The following is a 19,626-nucleotide window of genomic DNA, read 5'->3' on the forward strand; positions in this document are numbered from 1 at the left end:
CAATTCTTGAAAAAAAAAATGAAACTCCACTGGTCTAGTATAGCTAGCCACACTAAGAAAGACATGGTAATACCAAAAGGTATCATCTCTGATAAATTACTTAAGAAGCAACACAAGTGCATCGATAAATAAGAACTGTATAATAGTTGAAGTTCACAAGGTCTTGAACAAACTCATATGCCACCCAATCGCAAAAAAAGATCTTAAAACTCAATATTCTTCTCTTTATTCATGAAATAGAAATTATGGGAATTGCAAACTTAATTGAATAGAAAAGCTGATACGCAGAATTTTGTAGCTCTATTCAAGCTTCCCTATCTTTGTTGTCTATTTATGCCGCTGAACCTCAAAACAACTGGTAAACTATAAGTTACAAAAACTTCATCTAAGAATGATGTCAACTGAAGCTTGCTTACCTCTTGGACAAGAATTAAAGCCATTGAGATACAAGACAGGATTATTCAATAATAAGCAAGTTATTGAAGCAAATTTAAAACTCCAGCATGTATCATATCTCTGTCTATGGTACTTGTAGTTAGATTAATAGAAGTAGGATATATTAAATTCATATTTAGAACTTTTTCTTCATCAAAGATATTTCCATTCAGTTCTTAGGGTATGCCAACTTCTGAGTCGCATTCATATCCTCTAGAATTTGATTCAGTTTCCTCGCAATGAGAGCATGTGTGTAACCATTTCCTCTATAAGAAAAAACAAGTTTCTCTCCAACTGTCAAAGTGACAAAGCCCATGAGCTAGACTACCTAATTAGAAAATAAAGGAACTAAAAAAGAAACTGCTAGACTCAGATAAATCAATTTAAATGGCATTCTCGTGATTCTTCCGAACTCAACATGGAGGTGGTGGGGAATTAGGGCGGATCCGGGGAATTAGAGGGTGGGGGTAAAAAAAGACACCAAAATTTTCCTCATTTAAAAAATAATAATAGGTATAATAGTGTATAATTCACCACAGTACACTTAACTTTTCCGTCGAAAAAAAAATACTAGATATAATAGTGTATAATTCACCACAGTACACCTAACTTTTCCGTCGAAAAAAAAAATACTAGTTATAATAGTATATAATTCACCCCAAAAAAAAATATTTGTAGTGTATGTTAATTGTAGCAGTCTCCTTGAGTGGCAATCCTAGATCCCCCGCCCCTGGGGGAATACATACTAGTAAAAAGATGAAGCTCACCTCATTTTGATCATTCATTCCTCTTTCTACTTCCATATGCATTTGTAAACCTTCCATGATTTAGCAGTTGTAGAGACAATACTAAGAATAAGAAGCATGAACCAGAATGGAAAAAAAGTTATAATAAACAGGGTTAGTTAGACTTACCCCCCCCGTCCCATTAATAGTTGCAATTAGTGTTACTCCTCCATTTTCAAAAATATTAGTGATACTCTCCCAATTGCAAGATCCAACGGTTACGAGATGATTTTTTTTTTCAGATGAAGAAATATGACCGTTGGATCTTACAAATGGAGGGTATCACTAATATTTTTGAAAATGGAGGGATAACACTAATTGGTAACTAGTAATGGGAGGTAAGTCTATCTAACCCTAATAAATATTAAGAAACTCCTTACTCAGCCAAGTCAACTATAGGATAGTCGTTAAATGTAGTTTATTCTGACAGATTGACCATTATGAATGACATTCTTGTATGTTGGTAAAATTGACGGACATAAGACCGAATCTAACACTGGAAATTACATAATCTCTATTAGTAAAATACACCATAATTAACCTAGCCTTTTAAATTAGACCAGCCTTTTTTCTACCACCAAATACCCTTGATCAAATATTAAAACAAATGATTCAATGCCCTTAAAATGGACTATTTCGTCATTTCAGTTTTTGCTTCCGTTTATACCCTTAAGTTTACATAATACCTTTAGGGATTGTTGTGTAAATTCAAGTTGGAAATAAAATGCACGCACCATTTCAATTGTCCGCGAGGTACGTTTACCATTAATACCACTTTTATTAACATTTATACCGACTTCATTACTAGAAAACCAGTTACATCGTTCTAGCTTCTCTTTTTCTCTCCAATCTCCTCTCATTATTGAAAAATTAAAAGGCCATGGACAAGAAAACCATCTGACTATTTCTCTAAATTAGGTATGAAGTTCTCCCCTCATTCGCTCTCTCTTAAAAAGAAATCCCCTCAGTTGAATCTTTCCTTGCATCATAGTTTGTTACTATTGTCGATTTAACACTTTCTGCTGAATATATCTGCCTCTTTATTTTCTGGTTTGATAACAGATTATAAATCCTTCTGATGTAAAACCCTCTCCAGTACTATGGCACGAAGACAACAGCAGCAGGCGTCATCAAGCTAGAGATAGGTGAGACTAATTTCTAATAATTCATTTGCTCTAAGGTCTAAAATGTGCATTTTTTGTCGGTATTGGAGGAAACCGAAGCTATAAGTACCTGAGAGAACAGTTCGCTGTAGGTAAGAAAGTAAAAATGTTACCATCTTGCAGAGAAGTGAGTCCGCCTGGTCAGTATGATAAACTGGTTAAGTTGGCCATTCCTTTCATCTGAAAGATACTTTGAGATAGCCATGGGGATTTGGGTGGGTGCTTCAGAAAATGCTTGGGATGGATAAATCTTTTTTGTAGTGGGGACTTTTCCATGTGATAGTAACTGTATGTATCGTAACTCCCCTGCGTCGGTACTTCCATTGGAGAACTGGAGCAAGTGAAAAATCAGGATTCTCCTAGCTCGAATATTTTCATATTACAAAGTCGGGTTTACCATTGAAAATTTTCCCATGCAATCAAAACACTGTTAGATATTGGTACGATCTAATTTCGTGTTGTCATATTCTGGACATATTGAGTTTCCAATGGTGATTAAGTTGACTAACCCATTATTGTACATTATACACTGGTTGACTAGATTTAATCACTATTAATTGAATGCCACATTTTTGTATCTGCTTTTACAGGCCACAAGTGCCGGGAGCTATCTCTGGACCTCATTTAGGAGAAGCGTCTCATAGGCTGCTCAGGAACACATTCCAAATGAAACCCAGTACATCTACGTTGTTGGATTATCCAGCAAATCGGTATCATGTTCCAAACAACCATTTAGTGGACAGACGTAGGCTAGCAGGACCTTCAGGATATGAAAGAGGATATGGCCAGGTTCAAAATTATTTCCATGGGAACTTTAGCAATCGTAGAGGTACAATTGTTAATTCTAGATCAACACCTTCTTAAAATGAAATGTGGAAAACTCTTTTGTTTTATGTATGATGTGACTTTTACGTGCAGGGAAAGGCAAAGAAGGTTGTTTCTGCACAGAACCTCTGGAAGATAGAAACTGGAACACCGTATATGCTTTTTAAGGTAATCTCATCGATGGCTCTGCAGGTGCTTTTTTGTCCATTGAGGTTTTTGGTCATTGTTCTAATTGGCTTATTTTCATTTATTTCTTCAGGATGCTTGCAATAGAAAAAGCAATCAGCAGAATTTAGGTACTATTAAATCTTCGAATTTGTGTACTGAGATTATTGAATACACAAGTCCCACTGAAAACTGCAGTCTGCAATTTGGCTTCCATTGCTCTTCTGCGATATGTTCGGAAGAAGGTTGGTTAGATACTTAGATGCATTACAAGTATCGACACATGTGGCTTGACCATTTCAAGTATATCTTCGTTTTGTTTGCCATGCTGACTTGGTATTTTTGTTGTAGGATGTTCCAATTGAGTCTCACCCATCTATGTTGGTTGGAAGCAGTGGTTCTAAAAACCGCTATTTTGATTTTGACAAGCTTGTAGAGGTTTGTCTCTAAATGTTTTTTAGCGTACATCTTTCAATAGTCTTATACAAGATACTGAGCAGTAACATGAGAGTAGTTAACCATACATATATTTTTAGTTTTGTTATTAATCTGTGTCATATCATCATCAAGTTCAAAATTACGTTGCTGTTCTGCATTGACAGGTTACCGCCTTTAGTTACTACAAACCTCAATAAGATAATTGATGTTAACTATTATCCTGTTGACACCGCAAAGACATCAAATCTACGTCACAGGCCAATTGGGCTAGGAGTTCAGGGTCTTGCTGATGCTTTCATTCTGCTTGGCATGCCCTTTGATTCACCTGAGGTTACTAACTATTTTTTGTTTTTTCCTCTTTTCTCTAGAATGGCACATAGGTAAACTGGTCTTTAGATTCTTCCTTCTTTCCTTATAGTAAGCTGTGTTTTATGTGGTGTTGTATGCGACATCTGCAGGTGGCAAATCATATGTGCCTTCTTTCCTTACAGTTTGACTTCTTTCCTTTAGAGGGCTTGAAGAAGTCAAACTGTTACGGAGGAGTCTCCTTCTAGCTTGGCAGAAAGCAAGCACAATTAATGAGAAAATTGTTTTTGGGGTGTTGTTAAAGTACGAGAAGCTAGGTGAGGAGCTAATATATGAGTTGTTTGCTTCTTGTGGTAAATGTGCTCAGGAGCTTGGGCCAATAGACATTGCCTCGCAGCTTCCCACTGGTATGGATTTTAATTCCCCTGAAATATAGGGGATAAATGAGAAGCGGGTGTCTAGAACTGTCTTCTTTCAAATTGAAGATGAGAGAATAGCCTGTGACCGACAATGTTTAATGGGGATTTTACTGAATCACTTCAAGAAGACATAGATTTTTCCAAAAATGGCATTTCTCCATCGGGTATGAGGGCAATCAAGGATTTTAGTGAGACTGGGAGTCTAAATGAAATTTGTCCTGATCTTTTGTTGGAATTATTGATATTTTCCAATAAATTCTACTGTGAAAGGCTCAAAGATGCCTGTGACAGGAAACTTACATCTTTTGTTACTTCAAGAGAAGGAGCAGTGGACCTGATGGAATATGCTATTGCAGAAAACTCCAATGTCCTTGCTACTTCATGTCTGCAAGTGTTCCTTCATGATCTTCCCAATTGTTTGAGCGATGATCGGGTAGTTAGGACATTCAGAGACGCTAATAGACAACATAGAGCAATCATGGTTGGGTCTGCTTCATTCTCGCTATACTGTTTGCTAAGCGAGGTTGCCATGGCCCAAAATCCCTGTTCAGATATTACATCTTACTTCTTGGAACAGTTAGTTGAATCTTCAATCAGTGGCAGGCAGAGGCAGTTGTCTTTTCATCATCTAGGATGTGCCCCCACTTCTGAGGAAAGCATATGACGAAGTTGAACGATTATTTGAGGCTGTTATGTCAGCAGGCCATGTTTATTCTGTTGCTGGCTTGGCTAGACTGGATTTCATCAAGGGATGGAAACAACGGTCTTGTGACAAACTCAGCTCTGTGATTTCCTCTTTTAACCCTCTTGGATGGATGTATCAGGAGAGCGTACTATACTGTGAAGGCGAGAAGAAGTGTGATAATCTTGAGAAGGCAACAGAATTGGATCCAACACTTAACTACATGTACATGTATCGGGCTGCATGCCCGATGAGGAAGCAAAGTGTACGTTGAAGCTGCTCTGGCAGAAATAAACCGTGTTCTTGGTTTCAAGCTTGCATTGGAATGCTTGGAACTCCAGTTTTGTTTCTATCTGGCACTAGGGACTACCGAGCTGCCTTATGCGATGTTCAGGCAATTCTTACATTGTCTCCCGGGTATAGGATGTTTGAAGGACGGGTGGCTGCTACCCAACTATGTACACTTGTACGTGAGCATGTTGCATTGACAATTGGACAGCTGCAGATTGTTAGTTACAACTATATGATCAGTGGTCTTCAGTTGATGATATTGGGTCCCTATCAGTTATATACCTTAGTGCATTTTCGGGGGCTTTAGCAAGGTTTACACTTTACGGCAAGTACATCGTAAAAAAATATTTGTGCATCAGAAGTTGAGTCTGATGCAACTAAAGGTGTGCTATACTTTAGGCAGTCTTTGCTTCTCCTAAGGTAGAAGCAACAGCTCTAGACTCATTTGTGTATTCTGTCCATTTAACTTATTTATGTGGAAGCTTATTAAGTACCATAACATGCTTCTGATCAGGTTGAACTGTCCTGAAGTAGCGATGCGAAGTCTACAGCTGGCACGCCACAATGCTGCAAGTGAACACGAGCGTTTGGTTTATGAAGGTTGGATTTTATATGACACAAGTCATTGTGAAGAAGGGCTTCGGAAAGCAAAAGGAATCAATCAGCCTTAAGAGATCGATGGAGGCTTTTTTTTCCTTAAAGCTTATGCTTTAGCAGACTCTAGGCAAAGCGCATTTCTTTGATAGTACATTTGTTTCATTCCAAATTGGATATAAAACAAATAACTTAGGTAGGCCCTGGAATAAATGTGCTGCTATTGGAAATAGTTGGATTTAGATAACTACATACTATGGAGTTCGTGTCGAGGATTTATAGTTAGGTGTCATTTGAAATCTCAGTATTCAGTAACCTAAGGTGTTAGTTAATAATTAAGCTTTTCTATATATGCTAGGTTTAGTTTGGAAAGATGTTCATGTTTTAAGCAGATAATTGGGTTATAATTGGAGATATCTTTATATTATTGGTATCCAGTAAATATTTGTGCAATGTATTACTTCACGCATCTCTGAACTTTGTCGGGTTTTTAGTATTTATTAATGGACTTCTGCAGTAGGGATGACCATGTTATTATTGAATACCTAAGTGATCTACAAAGGAAAAATTACTTTCAGAGGGTGGATGTAATGTTTAGAAATGCAAGGTTTTGACATACACAAACTTTATTCTTGAAAATTAGAAATTTGAAAAGGCAAAAGGAATTTCACTATTTCTATATATTTCAGTATTATTTGACTTTATCATGTTTTAGTGTCTACTCACACGTTGTAGCAAGCATAGAGTCACAATACGAAGCTTGATGGGGAGGAATTGTAGTCAACGGGTTACCTCTAATGGAATTTCTTCTAACAAACATTTAATATGGTAAGAACAAAAGTTTGTATTTCCCTGATCATGCATTGAAATGATTTATCATGGAGAACCAATATCCCCTATTTCAGCCTTTCAGGTAATAAATTCACTGTTTTTTCATTTTGAATTACTACCCTTTTGCTGGTGATCGTGTTGATTCTTTACTGGATTCAATGTACTTTTATTGCGGCCTTGCAGGTTTCCTTCCATTTGGGGGCAACAAATTTTGCGCTATTATAGGTACTCTTTTTTTAAGCTTCACTATTGTTTTCTTTTTCTTTTATATACAACGTTCTACTTTATAGCATCCTATCCCATATTGATCTATGTTTGCTATTTGTAATGGAAACTACTCTCATAAGAACCTTTACAACCTATTTTTGAAATATATTTAAAATCTTATGTTTGCTCTTGCGTAAAATCTAAGTGGGAGTCTAAATAGGTTTGATATCTAAATAGGTTTGATATCTACATAGGTTAGACTATAAAGCCTGACCTCTATTTCTTAATGGGAGTCTAAATAGGTTATGGAGCATTGAGCGTTTCTTAACCATGTGAATTGATGATGAAGCCTTACATACTTTGGTCGAAGCTATTGAGATATCCCATAAATTTAGTCATTTACTTTATGCACATGACCTGATGATGCACAATCAATTGAGTGAGTAGAATATGATATTTGCTTCAATCAAGTTGTATATTTTGTCTGTGTGTGTAGCAATATAACACTTGAAGGCATGCATGCTATTTAGGAGCTTAGAAATCTGAATGTGTTATGCACATTTTCAGAATATTAAAACCAAGCAACTTCCCAGTATGAAGACATTTATTCTACTGCCATAGTAGATGGTGGTGTAGTGCATAACTGCATATTTCTTGAATTTAAAGTTGTTTCTCATCTATTTTTTTGTGCCAAATTGTTTTGTAGGTAATAATCATTCATTCATGGAGCAAACATACTTTGAATCCTTGAGAATTCTATAACATAAAACATTAGGGTTTAGGTTGCCTCTTAAATCTATTTAAAACATTGGAATTTTATACTATTGGGTAAGTTTTGTTTGACATCGCGTGCATAGCACGTGCATCTTGCTAGTACATATAAGCAGTGAATCCAGTGATGATCAATAATAGCATAAGGTAAGAAAAAATAGAACACACAATTTCATGCCAACACTCGGAAGTAGAACACACAATTCCCTCACCCTTTTCGTACGTTTGTTCAGTGTGCTTTACTATACTTCTCAAACGAAACTTATAAATCACATAATAATGTTAGCAACGCGACGCCTGTTTTGCTAGTAATAATAATAATCCAATCAAAATTCAGCAAATCCAATTTGTTCATCATAATATATACATTAAAAACGAACCAGAAGCGAAATAACAAATAATAGAAAAAGAACTTGTTTGTTTTCTCGAAATAATTCTTCATATATATCAATTCTAAAAGGATAAGTTTGGTTCTATTTTATTTTTCTGCCCAAGTTAGCAATTTAAATAGAATTGGGCGGGACCATTTATCCGACACAGTGATGTGGTAGATGATACACCTCATGTATCATTGTGAAATAAGACACATCAGCAATCCGGTGCCTAAAATGGGCCAGATAGATAAAATGGAATTTCATTACAAGTTTAAGATGGTTTGCGCTCTAAAAAAACCATATGGAGTAAAATGGAATATTTTAACAAGTTTATAGGCTTAAGTGGTAGTATTGCCATCTAAGCCGGTATTGATAGGCTGGGCTTTAATGGGGATAATTTGGCTGGCTTGCCCGTCCTTGCCTTCTGATTCTCAAGTGCTTCGTTCGACATTGATCCTTCGCAAGTTTACTTTAGCCACTTTTAAGTGAAGGTTTTCTCAAGTATCGTTTTCCATATTTACCCGACCTGTCAGTTTTAAATATTGCCCATCCAGTACGTTCATTATAAAACTTGTCTAAATTAATGACCTAGAAAAGTGGTCTCAATTATGAGTCTTGTCGACAATCTTTGTTACAGCTTTCAGCAACAACTGTGAATCCCGCTTCAACAATTACGTTTGAAGATGTTTGCATAAACACGAACATTTACAGACCAATACTCAATTCCTTTTATTTTATTTTTCCGATAATGGTTTATATATTAATTATAACAAAATAGTCTGGACATCAACTAAAACATTACAAGGTGGAAGAGTGATCCGATCTACAGCCTTAGAAGCCTATGCTGCTAGATCATGAGCCTCCCCTGCAGAATTCCTACTAAGCCAACAAAACTTAAAAGTTCCTACAGATAGCAAAATATTCTTAATATGGTTCAACACACTTCTATATTTCCAGCAGCACTCCTCAGGAGGGTTCTTCAATTCCTAAAACTTCTATACTTCCAATACTCAATTCCTAAAACTAAGCAAAAGTTCTGTTCTTTATTAGTATAGTCCAATTCTCGATACATAAAGACTTTTAATTTTTTAAGGACGGAAGTATGAAAGACCATGCATCCTTCTGTGTGTTTTGTTTTTTTATAGTAGGTAAGTAAGTTTAATTACAGATAAATGATATATATCATATATGCCGTGTTTAAAAGAATGAGAGAAAGGAAACAAATACTAGAAGTTGGTCTACAGAAAAATCTCCATTTCAAATTTTATTAGAATTTCACTATTTCACCACCAGAGGTTACAACCGTCTTACTAACAGCTATACCCTCAAGTTTCCAGTATTTTACAGTTGACTCCAAACTAAGATGATCTTATACCAATATATATCACACCCCTACAACACCCCTATGGCCCTATCTAATTGTACAAACTATATTAACAAGCCATCTGATCCCGAAACTGAGAAATCTCCTCAAAGATAGGCAGTCTTTTCGATCTATATCGGGCCCATTCTTTCATTAGTTGGTCAAGTTCTTCGATGAATACTTCTTCAATATTGAAAACAGAAGAACTTGACGAGAAGAAGGATGGGTGTTGTGATTCGAGTTCATGAAGCAGTTCCTCTGCTCGGTTTCTAGACTTGCAGTCATCAGATCCTGCTAATCTTCTTTGCAAGATGTCCTCAAGGACAGGCCGGGCTTCATCGTACCTTGCCTGCTTCATTAAACAAAGGCCTAAGTTGCAGGCTTTATTGGCATCAGGATCAATTATTTGAGCTTTTCGGTACACAACTTCTGCAGCAATGTAGTTTGTTTGTTGCATGTAAGCCCATCCAAGGTTTCCCTGTCCAATTGAATCGAGCACATTATTAAGAAGCAAATCAATGTACATGCATGGCTCCTTGCAACATGTAGGTAAACATTCTATGCTAAATATCATAAAACATTGCATTTAACTTAAAATTGGAGTTGTTTCTGAGGTGTTATTGAATGACACCTGGACACCGCAATAGTATTATTCAGGGTGAATTCAAAACATATTTTTTAGGGAATTACCCAACAAACTGTGAGTAACTGATCCACTGCTTCTACGTATATAGTAAATGAAGTCAACTAGCATCAAGTAACTCTGTAGGTACTAACGGAAGCATTTGAAAGTTGAAACCTTGCAATAGGCCTACAGTATGTACTACGTACCACACAACACAGGGCACTTGAAATTGACCAAACTCTATTGGGGTGATACAAAATGTAAAAACGGACACAAATACAACAGACTCACAGAGTTTGGGGTCAGTGTAGGTAAAAGTCATGGATATCAAGACTTAAAGAGTTTGGCAAAATTGTACCAACGTGTATACTCACAGTTTTCCTAGATCGATGTAGACATATAAGCAAAGAGGTTGTAACTATTCTAAAAAGAAAATTTACGCTTCTGTAACTGAAGTCTTGTAGAGTGAGGTGAAATATTTCAAGATGCTATATCCAATTAGAGAAAATTAAGATTGGTAACGAGCTCAAAATCTAGCAATCTGATTCGTGTGCCCTTGATATGATAAATGCTATATCATATATTTCAAAGTAGAATGCACATATGTATGTTTCCAAAAGAATCTATAGAGGCTATCAATTATGACTGAGACAGTGTACATAGAAGTACCAAAATCCTGGAAGTCTCTTGCTTGATAGAGACTTGGAACTTCTTTCCATGGGAGCGGGCTGTCTTGGTTGCTTTTCCGTTAAAGGCTTCCCCTTGGTAAATCATTCGAAGTTTCTGCTTTAGCAGTGCAATTTGCTCATCTACTTTTCCACATTTCTGCCAGAATGAAGCCCATAATCTCATTGTAAGTATAGTAACTTCATAAAGAATTCAAAAGAAGAAAATATAGAAATCTAAAAAGGCATATAGGATATAATTAGCTTCATTAGCATGCACATAATGACATAAAGTACCATCATGTGTTAATTTTTACCTTGTATAAATCGATTAAGACGTTATCTAATGATTCTTGGGCTTGTTTTGAGCAGCGGTCTCTGAAGGATTTTACTGCTTCAATCGCTTCCTCAGTTCTGTCTTGCTGCTTCATCACCACAGCCATATCCTTCAGAGCACTGTCAACTCTATCTCCTGCATTTATTGCTTTCCAAAATAAAACTATTGCTGCTTCTGGATCCTTTTCCACAAGCTGAAAAAACCACATGCAGCAAACACAATGATAAGTTACAAAGATACAGCAAAAACAAATTAAGAATTGGCTTATAGGCACATATACTACTATAGGTACACACGTATAATGCATAGATGAGAAGAAAACAAATGCTGAAAATATAATACAATTTTTACTGACATTGACTCTAGCATTTTTCAGATAGAATAGTCTAATGAAAATCGGGCGGTATTCCCGATCTTTTATCCATGGTAAGGTGAGTTACCATGACCCCACGGCCCCACCACTCATGAAACAAACATGACTCAAAGTAACAATATTTTGATAACTTTGGAAATGGGATTTATGAAGTGGTGAGTTTTACCTGAACATGTTTAGCACGAACATAAGGAGAATCACCAGAAGGAACTTTATGAATAACATGAAAAGAACCTTCTCTTATTTTTTCCTGCTTCATCTTTAAATTATTCCCACCACCTTCCATTATATCTTTCTTTTTATTTTGAATATAGAAAGAAGGTTATGTAAGTTATTCTTGGAACAAGATTGCAAGAAGAAGAAGAACATAGGAGCTAGCTAATGTTTTTTAGAGAGAGGATGTTATAAAGAGATCAAAGAGTCAAAGAAAAATGTATGTAGACGGAATATGAGGTATGTTAGTTTTGTTGGTTGTATGTGGGGGCAATGTTCTATATATGTTAACTAATCAACTTGTTTTATTTTGCCACGTCTGGTTATAGAGTACGTGTCGTTTATTGGGTCTATATGCATTGGTGTGGCGTGAAGTTTGCGAGGGTTTTGGTTTAAGAGATGGACAATCATTGTATTTGTCTATTCATCTAATCATCTCTAAATAAATTATTGGAGCTCTTTCTTTTCTCTGTCTTAAATGCTTAATGTCAAAATTTTAATAAAAAACAAGAAATGTGTAAGTTGGTGCCAATTTCGAGTGGAGTAGACGCGTATAGTATGGTAAATGAATTTTATATTTGTAGATTTTCCTAAGGCTAGTAACATTTCTTTTACAGATTTAGTGAATTTAATAAGAATTTAGTGGAATATGGGTCTAATCCACTATCCCAAGTTTATGGGCTGGATTCAGAATCCTATTTGATTCACCACTTGCACTCCTCACTATACTAAATGAGAAATTAAGCTTGATAACTACAGCATAGAAGATTTCGACTTAAATTGACAAACTTATATGAATATGACTCCTTTTCTGATCTAGAGATATATAACATTATCTTGTGGAGTTATGACGAGTATCCTCAGTTCCTAACTTGGACTTGAAAGGAGTCAGGTTCAATTAGGCACATAACAACAAAACCAGCAATAAACAGGAATTGGAAGGATTCTAAAACAAAACACGCAGTAAACGTGAATTGGAATTGGAAGGATTCTACAACAAAACAAACAGTAAACATGAATTGGAAGGATTCTACTAGGTAATAATACCCTATAGTGTACCTGGACATACTTAAAAAAGAAGAAGAAAAGTAGTCGCGTTAATCCCATAATAGAAGTTTATCTATAGGGTATAGTGCTACATTAGTCAGACAAATCAAGTGAATTTAGGTGTGCTAAATTAATGAGATGGATATAATACTACCTTGGATTGATCTTTAGATGACAGTCAAGCCGGCAAGTGCTGAACTGTTCTCCTATGTACATGTGTGAGTGCATGAGCTCTCAAGTTTATGGTACTTTTACTGTATAAATCAAATCAGATGGCCAAAATGTACATTAAAATAAGATGACTTGAAACTATTTTTGAAGCTTAATTGTGTGCACATCTGATTCAATTTCATATAGAAGTCGTGAATCTTCCTCTATCGACACGTCAGTTGTACATAGGGGCAGCAGTTTTGCAATTAGCAGATTTAGACTGGATCATTTAAGAGTTGACTCACCGACCCGTCAAAATTAGGAACATTAGACCCAATTTGTTATCTGGTCTAATGGATCGGGTCACTTTTTAAGATCAATTATCTAACTTCTTTAAAGAAAACGAGGGCTTCAACAGTGAATTTCATCACGTCATTAAATTTTTTTCCCAATTTTACCCCTTTCTAAACACGAATATTACAACTCATGCCATTTTTTGTTTTATTTTTTTATTTTGTCTTTTTGCAGGATAAAGTGGTAGTTTCATGTCTATAAATTAATGAAAAATATAATAAAATGAGAGATTGTTAACGTGGCGGAGACACGTACAAAGAGGCTAGTCTTTTTTAAGATCTCATCATCTCAACTACCTAAAATATCTAAAATAAACAAAGACAACAAATGTATTAAAAGGTAAGTACATAACAGTACCGCCATAAAAGTACTGTTATATAGCCAGTCTGTACCGCCATAAAAATCGGTTACTACAGTAGTTGACCATTTCTTTAGAGTACCGAATACTGAAGCAAGGTACTGTTGGAACGATATGCCACCCAGGAACTTCAAGTGTGTAGAATACATCACATGACAAAAGACTGTAAAAGAACAGGTAGGAATGAGTGAATGACACACTAGAAGAATGGGCTATCATTACATGTATTCTAAGAAGAATAATTACAACCAGAGTGACTAACTTGCTCTTGGCTAAAAAACAGAAGCACAAACACACCAACCAAGCCTGCCCACATCCATATTATAGAGAAAACAAGAAAAAACTGCTGACAAATACCCCAAAAACAGTCACTTAATTATCTTCCCTATTAAGCCAAGACAAGCATTTCAGCTAGAGCAAACATAATCACCCACCCCATCTAGGCTTCAGAGTCACCGCCATTGGCACCACCTCCTCTCCCTCGACCACCCATTCGACCACGCCCCCGACCATATCCCTCCGACCTCCATAGCCACCCGCCCCGACCTCCATAGCCGCCAGCTTGTCCTCCCCCCAGTAGCCACCACCATTTTCACGGTGTCCTCCGGCCAGTAGCCACCAGCTTGTCCTCCCCTGTAGCCACCACCATTTTCACGGTGTCCTCCTCACAGTAGCCACCACCATTGTCATGGTGTCCTCCGTCGAGCCATCGCCATTGTCACGGTGTCCTCCGCCATAGCCACTACCATTGTCACGTTGTCGTCCCCCGTGAGTCACCGCCATAACCACCACGCTGCCCTCCCCATAGCCACCACCCAAGACTCCCCATAGCCGCCAGCATTGCCAACACCTCTTCCTCCCTCATAGCCACGCCCCTCCCCTTCGAATCCAGCACCTGTAAAAGGAGATGGATAGATGATCAATACACGTGTAACATAAGGTAGTATACAAAACATATGATCGTGCAACTATAGACGAGCAAAATGAAGCATCATTATCAAGGACGAAATGACAGGGGGGAGGACAAACACACACAAGGAAAAGCACGTGATCTTCAGAGATAGATATGCTCACTAAAATATAAATGTGTAGCATTCCCATCGATGTGCACTACATTAAGAATGCATATAAATCTTCTTGATTGGAAGTCTAATACATTTCAGGATGGTGCTGACGCAAGTAACTCCCTTCACAGAAGGCAGTATATTACACATTTCTCTGATGACCCACAAGTAACAGAACTCTATTACAAACAATCAATGGAACTATAAGCAATTTAAATCATATCTACTATGCAGGGTTAAATGTTTTAATAAAGATCAAGTTGCTCACCATTATAACCCCATCCTCTGCCCTGACCACCTCCTCGGCCTGAATTCCAGTATCCACCATTTTCTGGCACAACAAAATTTATAGGCAGAGATGAATAAGATGCACAACACAACAGAAAACTCCTAAAATTCGTTGCAGTTATTACCCTGATAGTTCCCGTATCCACCTCTGCCCCAACCACGTCCTCTCCCTCTCCCCCTACCACGACCTCGTCCCCGGCCATATGCATCTGAGTCTAGAACAGTACACGCATTGAAAGAATTATATTTTTTTATCGGATAAATGTTAATATAGTACGAAGAATCCATCATTTTATTCCATTAAATAACAATTCACCTTCATTAACACCCACAACAGCAGACGTTTCTTGTTTAGGTTGATATGGTTGCTGCTGTTGATACTGACGCTGTGGCCTTGGCTGCTCCACATATAATGGAGCTTGGTACCTAAAGAAACATTGATTCTTTTATTAGTTCAAAATTACAAAAACTAGGGATAAAAAGTGGTAAATTGTGAAGCTAAGAGTCATAAGATACCCAGGAGAAGTCTTATCCAGCTCCTTTGTTGACAAAGATATTGAAATCATGGAAACATGCCGTGTCGTCTCCAAACTGCATTAAAAAGATTACATCAAAAGTTGTCCAAAAAAAACTCCAAGACGAGTAAAAATATCACGAGACTTACGGTACAAGACCCTCTTCAATGGGCTCCCACACATCAGTTATGCTTACTGAGCTGATGGCCGTATCTAGATGCAACCCAGGGATTCTCTTCTGTTTATTTCACACAAGAGTGATTACACATACAAGACATTTTTAATTTTTATAGTAAAAATCAAAAAATATATGTAAATCAGTTGAAACCAACCCTTAGAATCCCTGCAATCAAGACCGCCTTGCTGATTGCCTGTCCCATTGCCTTCAAGACAATCTCTCCCACGCGTTTCTCCTAATGAAACAGCATTGCATTTAGTCGAAAGATATATCCAGTTTGGGAATATAATACTACTACATATTTGCTTGAACGAATACTAAATGTTCATCAAATCAGAGAAGCAGATACATAGCACAGAGATAGAAACATACACAAATGGAATGCAAAGGGTATTTAGTAGTTTGGGGAATTCGTAGTCTATTTAAGGGTACCACAGTTTTAAAGACGTCCGACCATTGGCATTAAAGATGTCACAACTTCATTAATGAACAATATGCCAATCGTAGTTTCTCAACAACTTTCTACCTATGTCATATCCCCCCGTACTGCCTCAACATTATCTAGCAATCTAAGAACAGCCTCAAATACAATTCGAAGCATCCATGAGAACGACATCTAGCAATCACTCCCCTACACAAACTTAATATACTTCTGCTGATGTCAAGGGCATACTAGTATATCTATCTATTCAGTTATATATTCACTTGATTATCAAACCAAGGATTATTTCTTCACAATGTAGTCCATGCAGACAAATTACTAAATACCCATCATTCATATCCTAAATTACTTCAATACCCATCAATCACAAAAAAAAGTATGGTAATTTATTTAGTTACCTGAAGAAGAGTAGTAGCATAACTGAGGTAGTTTCTGATTAAGCCTTTAGAAGTAATACGGATTTCATTCTCTTTGATTTCAGATTCAGTTCTCTCTTTCTCTACCTTTTGATATCTATCCATAGTTGATTCAAAAGCCAGGAACAGAGAGAGAAAAAAAAAAAAAGGGTTTTGGGTAATTTTTTTATTTAGGGTTTTTGGAGAGTGGCTAAAACCCTAGTAGAATATGAGTAAGGGTTTGTTTGTTTGTTTGATTAATGAAAAGGGGGCTAAACCTTGGAAGTGTTGTTGAGTGAAATGGATTGGGAGGATTAGTGGGGTATTTAAACCGACTTTCTTCTCTTTGGGAAATGGGGATTGAACTACTAATCAAAACTACTACCCAACTTGGGCCTTGGTGTAGTCCATGACCTTTTGCTTGCTTGTAATATTCGGTCATTTATGTGGCATATATTATTTTGAGTAGAGATTTTATACAAATTTGAGATCTATAGTGCATCTCAATGTAGTCAAAAGTTTTGGGTAGATAGAATATCGTTATTATAATAAATTTAAGTAGGTTTTAATTCATTGGAATTTAAGTACAACTAAATTTGGCTCGTAAATATGGATAGACTTGACTTTGCTAAGAATGTTGTTTCAATGAGGAATACAATGTTAGCATGAGTTATCATGTGTTGTTTTTGTTGTTTTGGTTTTTATTGGAAATATCTCAAATTAATTTAGAATATATTATTAGATTGCTGCGGTTGTTGAGGTATGACAAAAACTTCAGTTAGTTATGGCTGGGGTATGAGAGCATTTTTAGGAGGTGTCTAAGATCACCTATTAGGGCATCTCCAATGGGGGGTGTAAACCGTATAGAGTGGAAATTTTACACCCCAAATATCAAAAAACTCTCTCCAATGGAGGTGCTAAAACCGTAGAGTAATAGTGTATTAGCTTATAGAGGGTGAGGAATTCCCTCGCTATTAGTTAATAAAAGTCGGACGTCACTTAAAATAACGCCTCGTTTAACTTAAAACTTCGGACGCCACTTCAACACACGCGTTTGAAGCTTTATTTTTAATCCCTGACGCCACTCCCGACGCCCCGGTTTAAATTAAAGGAGGACGGCTTGGAGGTGACGTCCGAGTTTAAAATCTATTTTTTACACTCTTCCATTAGAAAGTATAGAGTGTGGATATTTATAAGCTATACAATACTATACAATTAGAGATGTAAAATCCTAATGGCACCTACGTGGAGCCTAGGTGGAGGTGTAATTTTACACCCCCCATTGGAGATGCCCTTATTATAGACCAATACTAAAAGTGTTAGTAAAATTCTATATGTATAATAGGGACAGATCCAGAGGGGTGGGGGTGGGTTGTAACACACCCAACTTTTATGTCGAAAAAAAATAATACTAGTTATAATAATGTATAATTAAGCCAAAAAAAAAAAAAAACAGAGAATGGGCTTGAAGCCCAGTGTTTCAATTTAATTACGGAAAAAAGACACAGCTTTTTCTAATTATATCAAAAGCCCATCCGGTCCATTTGTTGGCAATATTACACAATTGTCCCTTAAAGAGAAATCAAACTAGACAAATATGCAACATTCATGTTGCAGTCAACAACATATGCAAATTTCAAAACCCTAATTCCCCAAATTAAACCTAAATTTTGAAACTCTAATCCTACTTCCCCAAATTAAACCCAAATTTTGAAACCCAAGTTTCCCAAATTAAACCCTAGTTTCCTCAAATTAAACCCAAATTTCGAAATGAAGAACCCTGATGAAGAAAAAAGAAAAGATTCAAACGATAATGTGCAAGCAAACACAAGATCTACTACAAAAAAAAAGAGAACAAGATGGCAAAAAGGTTAGATACCAAATTTCATTGATAGTTTCACAATTTTGATATATTAGGATTTTCATTTTATGAAAAATTGGTTAAAGTGTGTTGAATGTATTCACTGCAACATGAGTGTTGCATCGAATATACTTAGATTTTCATTTGCAGACCGTCACTTACCATTGTAATATGGATGTTGCACTATCAAATCCTTAATGCAACATGGATGTTGCGTTGTCAAATCCCACTTTAACATGAGTATTTTGGGTCGAATGCAACATGAGTATTGTTTGAGGTTTAAATTGGTGATGTTTGTTTGAGTTTTGAGGCATGTTTTCCAATCGAAACATCCATGTTGTAGTAAAAAGCACACCAAAACATTCATGCTGCAGCAATGAATTGGTTGCAACAAGATACTAATTCATTAGTTTTTTTTCAAAGTTATTCTGAACAAGAGAAGGCCGCTAAATCTAAACTGAGCCTTCCGAAACAAACTAAAGATGCAACTACCTCAACGAGCAAAAACCCAAAAACGAAAGGCAAAGAAAAGATAGAGGAGAAAGGTAAAGAAAATTTGGTGAAAAGCGAGTTGTTGAATTATAGGTCCAGTTTAAAGTCAATGATTGATATTATGGATTTGATTAGAGCTAATATAACGGAAGTGCATAAGGAAAAAATGATAGATACACCATTTGCAAATCTTTTTCGTGTCTTTATTGAAAATAGGGTGAATGTTAATACCACAATAAAAGCAAATATTGATGTTTGGTCAGTTTTGAAGGCATACAAAATTCCTTATTAGTGCTATCAGTTTGATACCTCATCAATTTCATTAATGATATCTTTGAGAAGCTGGCTCAGGAATCTTCAAGGCTTGCAAGGTACAACAAGAAGCCCACCATCACTTCTCGGAGATTAGGACTCATCGCTCGCCTTGTTCTTCTTATTGAATTGGCTAAGCATGCCGTTTCTGAAGGCACCAAGGCGGTTACCAAATTTACTAGTTCTTGAAAATGTTTGTTTAGGGTTTGTTTCAATGTTTCAATGTTTCTGTCTTTAGTATTTAGTATTAGAATGTTTCAATGTTAGTGGTGTCGATGTAATATATAGTTGATTTAGAACCTATGAAT

General features: G+C 36.5%; 2 protein-coding genes, 2 long non-coding RNA genes and 1 pseudogene across 5 annotated transcripts; 3 read left to right on the plus strand and 2 right to left on the minus strand.

Annotated features, from left to right (window-relative positions):
* Positions 1–1,813: 1,813 nt before the first annotated feature.
* On the plus strand, positions 1,814–8,018 carry LOC147500372 (uncharacterized). Its single transcript, XR_015196319.1, has 7 exons — positions 1,814–2,138; positions 2,283–3,212; positions 3,302–3,376; positions 3,468–3,618; positions 3,725–3,811; positions 6,819–7,159; positions 7,848–8,018. It is a non-coding gene; the product is annotated as an uncharacterized LOC147500372 (long non-coding RNA).
* On the plus strand, positions 3,878–6,530 carry LOC147500373 (ETO1-like protein 1 pseudogene; annotated as a pseudogene). The gene is made up of 3 exons (XR_015195691.1): positions 3,878–4,141; positions 4,308–5,892; positions 6,024–6,530. The product of XR_015195691.1 is annotated as an ETO1-like protein 1 pseudogene (transcript).
* A 1,507-nt stretch (positions 8,019–9,525) lies between the features above and the next one.
* On the minus strand, positions 9,526–12,079 carry LOC147500374 (protein SULFUR DEFICIENCY-INDUCED 1-like). Its single transcript, XM_086562035.1, has 4 exons — positions 11,816–12,079; positions 11,257–11,469; positions 10,944–11,099; positions 9,526–10,127 (listed from the first exon to the last, which is right to left on the minus strand). Exons 1-4 carry the CDS (start codon positions 11,933–11,935, stop codon positions 9,720–9,722), a joined length of 897 nt encoding a protein of 298 aa, XP_086418161.1. The 5' UTR covers positions 11,936–12,079; the 3' UTR covers positions 9,526–9,719.
* LOC147500375 (uncharacterized) lies at positions 12,003–12,330 on the plus strand. Its single transcript, XR_015196321.1, has 2 exons — positions 12,003–12,102; positions 12,192–12,330. It is a non-coding gene; the product is annotated as an uncharacterized LOC147500375 (long non-coding RNA).
* Positions 12,331–13,955: 1,625 nt separating this feature from the next.
* Positions 13,956–17,040, minus strand: LOC147500376 (Alba DNA/RNA-binding protein). Its single transcript, XM_086562036.1, has 8 exons — positions 16,657–17,040; positions 15,971–16,051; positions 15,788–15,876; positions 15,640–15,714; positions 15,440–15,549; positions 15,249–15,338; positions 15,104–15,166; positions 13,956–14,666 (listed from the first exon to the last, which is right to left on the minus strand). The coding sequence occupies exons 1-8, from the start codon at positions 16,777–16,779 to the stop codon at positions 14,545–14,547; spliced, it is 753 nt and encodes a 250-aa protein (XP_086418162.1). The 5' UTR covers positions 16,780–17,040; the 3' UTR covers positions 13,956–14,544.
* Between the last annotated feature and the right edge of the window lie 2,586 nt (positions 17,041–19,626).

This window comes from Coptis chinensis, chromosome 5, assembly GCF_015680905.1.
Source record: "Coptis chinensis isolate HL-2020 chromosome 5, ASM1568090v1, whole genome shotgun sequence".
Taxonomy (NCBI): domain Eukaryota; kingdom Viridiplantae; phylum Streptophyta; class Magnoliopsida; order Ranunculales; family Ranunculaceae; genus Coptis; species Coptis chinensis.